At 52.0% G+C, this 6,000-nt stretch overlaps 1 protein-coding gene across 1 annotated transcript in view; it reads right to left on the bottom strand.

Annotated features, from left to right (window-relative positions):
* Positions 1–626, bottom strand: part of LOC115659180 (vacuolar protein sorting-associated protein 13C-like) — a 56,396-nt gene extending 55,770 nt beyond the window's left edge. The window contains exon 1 of the mRNA XM_030579045.1: positions 433–626. Within this exon, the coding sequence (XP_030434905.1) occupies positions 433–532 (100 nt within the window). The 5' untranslated portion in view covers positions 533–626. The remainder of the gene's footprint in view (positions 1–432) is intronic.
* Positions 627–6,000: the final 5,374 nt, after the last annotated feature.

A 6,000-nucleotide genomic window follows, 5' to 3' on the forward strand; every position in this document is an offset into this window, starting at 1 on the left:
TCCTCTCTACACCCTGCACCCATACCCAGCCCCCACCGGGGGGAGGACATGCAAAAACCAGGCATCCCAAACTTATCCTCCCCTCTCACCCCCCCTCCCCATTTGCAAACATTGGACTCCAGGTCCTCGCTGCCAGGCTGTCCCGGGGCTCGGCAGAGCCGAGGACACCTGGGGCGCTGGCTGCACCCCGCCCCAAGAACTCGGCACCCCGGGTGACAGAGCAGGAGCCCTGCCTCGGACGCTGTCGAGCGCGGAAGGAGGCAGCCCGGCCACAGGCCCAGCGCTGGGGGAGGGGGATTAACGGTCGGAGCCCGTGCAGGCAGCGCTGGGGGCGGAACCACGCCGGGGGCAGCATCCCATGCCGGGCTGCGAGCTAACGGCAGGCAGCGCGGGGGAAGGGGGGGGGGTTCTCAGGCACCGCCCCGCGCTTACCCCCCCAGATGCCCAGCTTGAGCTGAGACTTGTTGAGGTTCTCCACGTAGTCGCCCAGGAAGCGGTTGAGCAGGTCCGCCACCACCGACTCCAGTACCATGGCGGCGGGCGGTGGAGCACGGGCGCACCCTCGGGCTTAGCTGCGCGGGGGGGGGACACACACGGGAAGGAAGCCTGCCACGCCCCCGATAGCGCCCTGCTGTCATGTGACTGGAGGGGGCGGGTCCTCGCCGCAGCTAGCGCGTGACTGCGCCGTAGAACCTGTCGTCAGACCCTGGCCGCCCTGTCACTCACAGCATCGCGAGCCTGGCCGGTCCGCAAGGGGTGGGGATCCCCCCTCCCCTCTCTGGCCCCGCTCCCCGCAGCAGTCCCAGCGCAACCTCGTATTGCGCACGGCCCGGGGAGCTCCGCTGCACGGCGGGGTAATGGGCCGCCCCTTCCGGGGAGGGATGGGGGGGTCTCCTGCCATGGTGCTGGGACAAGCGCGGCCCCCACATCTCTCTCCCCCAGACAGGTAGGGTTGTGAGGCTTGGCTCGGAGCGGAGGAAAGGCTGCGGCAGGGCGAAGGGTGTTCAGAGCACGGGACCCCCACAGCCTGAGCTCGCAGAGAGCTCACTGGCAGCGGCAGGACAGAGTCACCCCATTCCCCAGCAGCGAGGGCCAGCTCCTTGAGGTGTCCATGCGCTAAGGCAGCCTGTCAGTTTCAGCAGCTCTGCTCATCACTTGCTGATTGTCGTGGTATTGTTTGTTTGTGTCAAACCAGCGGAGTCAGATTCTGTAAACAAAGCCCTTTCTGCAAAGACAGAGAGTGGTCACCTCACTGGCTGCCCCCTCTCATTCAGATACACAGATTGCACATTTCAAGGAGGTCAAGGACAAATGTATGAATAATGTGGGACAAAACATATTTCAGACACTATCTTACACTACTTCATTTACGGTTGCAGATCACACCTTGGCATCATACTCTGTGTTCCTCTGCATGGGCACTGCTTACTATGTAGCTCTGTATGGTTAACTCAGGAGCCCAGATTAGGCACCAAATAAGGAACATTCCTTAAAATACACTAATAATCACATATAGGCTCCATCTACAAACACAGAAAATTTCTTATGACCCTATCACAGCTTTTATGGAAAATAATGGGAATTCATCTTCCACCATGAAATCTAAACCCATTTTCACTGAAGATTGTAGAGACATAGAATGGCAGATTTTATGACTGCAGGTGGCGCACCTGCACCTTGTTCATACAGCAGTTCAGCTGTGAGCCATGATGTTGCTGCACTTTAGGTACTCCAAACTCAACAATCTCTCATATCCCTTTACTATCATTTATATTACATTAACTCACTGTATGTGTTCAGGCATACAGAAGGAAACCAATCCTGCCCCAAAGTACCAACAGTTTTGAAAACAATGAAGGATGGTTCAAAGATATAATGTACCAGGCAAGTGGTCAGGGTGAAGATTGGTCAAACCCTATTACTTGCATTTGATTTTTTTTTAAATATATACATATCCTCAGTTACACCTCTGTAAATCATCATTAGTTGACTTACTTATAAACTTAAAGGAAGGTATGAGGGTTTTGTAGGTGAGGGAGAGTTATGAATGAATGAGAGCCATATAAAGTAGTTCAGAGTGGATTTTGTGTGTCTGTGTGATTTGCTAGGTTTAAAAAAAACTGAAAAAACTAATTCCATCACATAGAGCAGAGGTAGGCAACCTATGGCACGCGTGCCAAAGGCGGCACGTCATCTGATTTTCAGTGGCATTCACACTGCCTGGGTCCTGGCCACCGGTCGGGAGGGGGGGGGCTCTGTATTTTAATTTAATTTTAAACGCTTCTTAAACATTTTAAAAACCTTATTTACTTTACATACAACAATAGTTTAGTTATATATTATAGGTATATAGAAAGAGGCCTTCTAAAAATGTTTAAATATATTATTGGCATGCGAAACCTTAAATTAGAGTGAATAAATGAAGACTCGGCGCAGCACTTCTGAAAGGTTGCCAACCACTGACAGAGTTATATTGACAGCCATGTGGTTCATCAACAGGACTGGAAGCTTTTGATCCATCATACAAACTATTGACTCTTGAGCTAATGGAGTAATTAACAGAAGTGGTAGACCGTCATTCTCTACTTGAGCCATCACTAGAGTTTCATGGATATTTGCTGACAGCAGAGGAATGTGAGACACTGGAATACGGGGTTCAGTTCCAGGCTCTGGAGAGGAGCATGCGCTGGTAGGCATGCTCTTTTGTCCCCTGTTGCCTGCATGTGTGACCCCTTTTGCCCAGTCCCTTTGAACCTGTCCCAGTCTTGTCCCTTCCTCATCCCAGTCTTCCCCACCTCCAGAGGCTTCTTGCCTCTCTTCCAGACCCATTTCCTGGCCAGTTCTACTCTCCCCTCAGTGCTCCTCCCCAGCCCTCTTTTACATACAGACCCTCCGCTCTGGTCTCCTTGTCTTGCCCGTCCCCATTCCCCACAACTCCTCCTCTTCCTGCACTGTCTCTTCTCCTACTAGCGCTCAGGCAACCCTGTTCCATGTCCTTCAGCTGCTTCCCCAATCTGAGTTGTGCAGCCCATTTCACCTCACCTCCCACTCTCTTTATCCGGGCAGTTCCATTTTTGTGCCCCTGGCTCCTTGTCCCATCTATCCCACCATCAACCCAATACTAAGTCTTCTCCCCTCTCTCCTTCAGCTGAGGTAGCTTCCTCCTCCACACCGTCTGAATGTCCATAAGGAATATGGAGAAGGAACTGAGAGCATCGGAGAAACAGTCCAGCAGTTGTCAATTCCTGTATCCATCTTATAGCAGCCAGAAGCTGCTATAAAAGTCCTAGTCCTAGTCAGTGGCTGCAATCCTGGGTTGGAGTATGCTCAGTGCAGACAAACTGTTCTGAGAATTTTAGCAGTAAAACTTCAATAAGTCACTACGGAACCTGTTCAAACAGATTTTTAGAAGTTTTACAACTTGGCAAGATCTTTGCAGGGAGTGCCAAGACACATCCCTGAAACCAGGGCAAGTCTTTGTTCCAAATCTTGGAGAAGCTGGAGCTTCCAAAAAATAAATAAATAAAGCAAAAACTTGCAACCTATTCATTAAGAGGTATATAACAGCGTTTTTTCCCCTAATTTCATTCCCAGAAACTGCTGATCTGTTTTGATTTGTTTATTTTTGAGGAGACTCAAAAATATTTCAGCCTAAAGCAGACACACCATATGGGTACTTTGAACTTGAACAGTTCAAATCTGGTAAAATTATAAGCCATTTGAAAACTGTCTTAGTGTTTGACAACCTTAACAAACTTCAGTACCTGTCCCACCTATAGAATATACATAAGAGCAATATGAAAGCATAAATGGAAGGGCAGTTACTGTCTACTTGTATTAAGTGGCCTCTTCAGTCTCAGAAGTGGGTAGGCCAACAGGAGAAAGAAAAAACAATGGTCCCTTCAAGAAGTACATGTCCCTTGCTGTGTGCATTCAGCCCCCTCATTGTCTTCAGAAGGGGGCTCTGGGTTGATTTGCTACACTCTTGTGTTTATAATCCATCCGCCTAGTCTTGGAGCACAGTTCTTCAAGTGTTTGCTCATATCGATTCCAATTAGGTGTGTGTACGCACACCACATGCACAGTCGCCAGAAGGTTTTTCCCCTACCAGTACCCCTTGGATCTGCTGTGGAGCCCCCTTGAGTCGCGCCTTCATGGTGCCACATATAGGGCCTTGCCAACCCGTCACCTCTCCAGTTCCTTGTTACCACCAGTGACGGTTGTTGGAGCGTTTCATCTTCTGTCTTCACAAGCGATCCTCTAGCATAGTCTCTCTGTAAATAGTTAAAAGACAAGTTTTTTTAAAAGTTGTTTTATAGTTAGTTTAGGTATCTGAACTTGGGATACTAAGGGGTGTTCTCCTCCACCCACTCCCCATTTCCACTTCCCTCTCCCAGGCCTGGAGCATGCCTTGGACCCAAGGTTTAAACCGTCTGGGGTTTGCCAGAAGCCTATGCTCAAGGGCGACCCACACACAGGTTTTCTAAAGTGCCTGGGGGAGTCCTATCAAATGGACAGGTGTAAGATCTGTAGAAGTTTTTGCCCCCCCCCCCCCCCCGCATGAGAAAAGAGAGGAACCACAGGTTGAAGCTGCTGCTAATGGAAGCAGCTCTGCGCCTTCAGTCCGAGTTGAGCCCCATGGACACAGCACTGGGCTCCTCGGCATCGGTGCGCAGCACACCGGCTTCAATCCAGGAGGTGCCGAGGAAGGAACCAGGGGTCAGAGACCATTAGCACCAACACTCCCCGAAACCAAAGACCATGGCGCAGGGACAATCATGGCACCGATCACAGTCTCCTGTGCCAACGAAGAAGCACAGGAAGACGGACGGGGGTGTTCTCCCTCCCAAGCAGCAGAATGGGAGCCATCCAAGAGAGGGCAACCTGTGTAAGACCACACCTCCCCTCCTGCTCAACAGCCAGCACCATCAACTCTGGGCCTGCGGCAGGGGCCGTTGAGTCCAGTGCCACTGGAGGAGACCCAAGTGGCGGATTTAGGCCTTCCCTCCACACTGGAGACTTATGAGGCAGCCTGGGACCTTATAAAATTCTGAAGGATCCACACCTTCCCAATCAGAGTGAGAGTGCACCAGCCCCGAGGTTCCACAGAAGCCACCGGTGCAGTCCAAGGGCAAGCTGGCTATGACTCAGTGCCGATATTCATCTCCCCAGCACCAATCCCTGGCACTGACAGGCACGGTGCCGCCATGGTCTCCACTCGGACTTCTTGGAGTCCGAATTGGAGATGGACTCCTATGTGTCCCAGAGGAGCTGGCACCATAGCCACCAACACTCACAGACTGCGAGGTGGTGCAGACCTTCCCCCAGCGCCGTGGCAGGCACAATGGCAGGTACCAGACCAGGTACTGGCACTGTGGTCTTTCTGGACCCCATGTGCTTACTATCAGTCCCAGGGGTCTGTCTCAGAATGCTCTTTGGTTGCATCAGAGAGAAGGACTGAGTCCAGGGCCATGGATCTCTCTCGGGCATTGGCCACTGCTACTGCTGCTAGTGCCAACATTGGCGCCACCCCCGGCACCAACAGCAGGACCAGCACCGTACCCAGCACTGCACCTGGCACCAGAGGTGCTACAACCAGCACCATGGAAGGCATCATGGCCGGCACCACGACCGGTGCCGTGGCCAGCACCAAGGTGGATACTGAATTGGGGGCAGAGCCGCAGTGGTTTGAAGAACTGGATGGGCAGGAGGAACCATCCCTGGTTGAGGGTTCCTCATCCTCACCAGATGAGGTGGTGGCAGGAACATCCTCAGGGCCTCCCCTTCCCGACAGCAGAGCTCACCTTCAGCTCCTGAGGGGGGTCACTCAGAACCTTGAAATACAGATGGAAGAGGTCTCTGACGTGTTAGACCCAATGGTGGATATTTTTTACCTGGCAGGGCCCACCAGGGTGGCTTTTCCCCTGATTAAAACTATCCAGGAGAACACAAAGACCCCCTGGCATATGCCAGTCTCTCTGGCTCCTGTAGCTAAAGGGG

This window comes from Gopherus evgoodei, chromosome 10 (genome assembly GCF_007399415.2).
Source record: "Gopherus evgoodei ecotype Sinaloan lineage chromosome 10, rGopEvg1_v1.p, whole genome shotgun sequence".
Lineage (NCBI taxonomy): Eukaryota > Metazoa > Chordata > Testudines > Testudinidae > Gopherus > Gopherus evgoodei.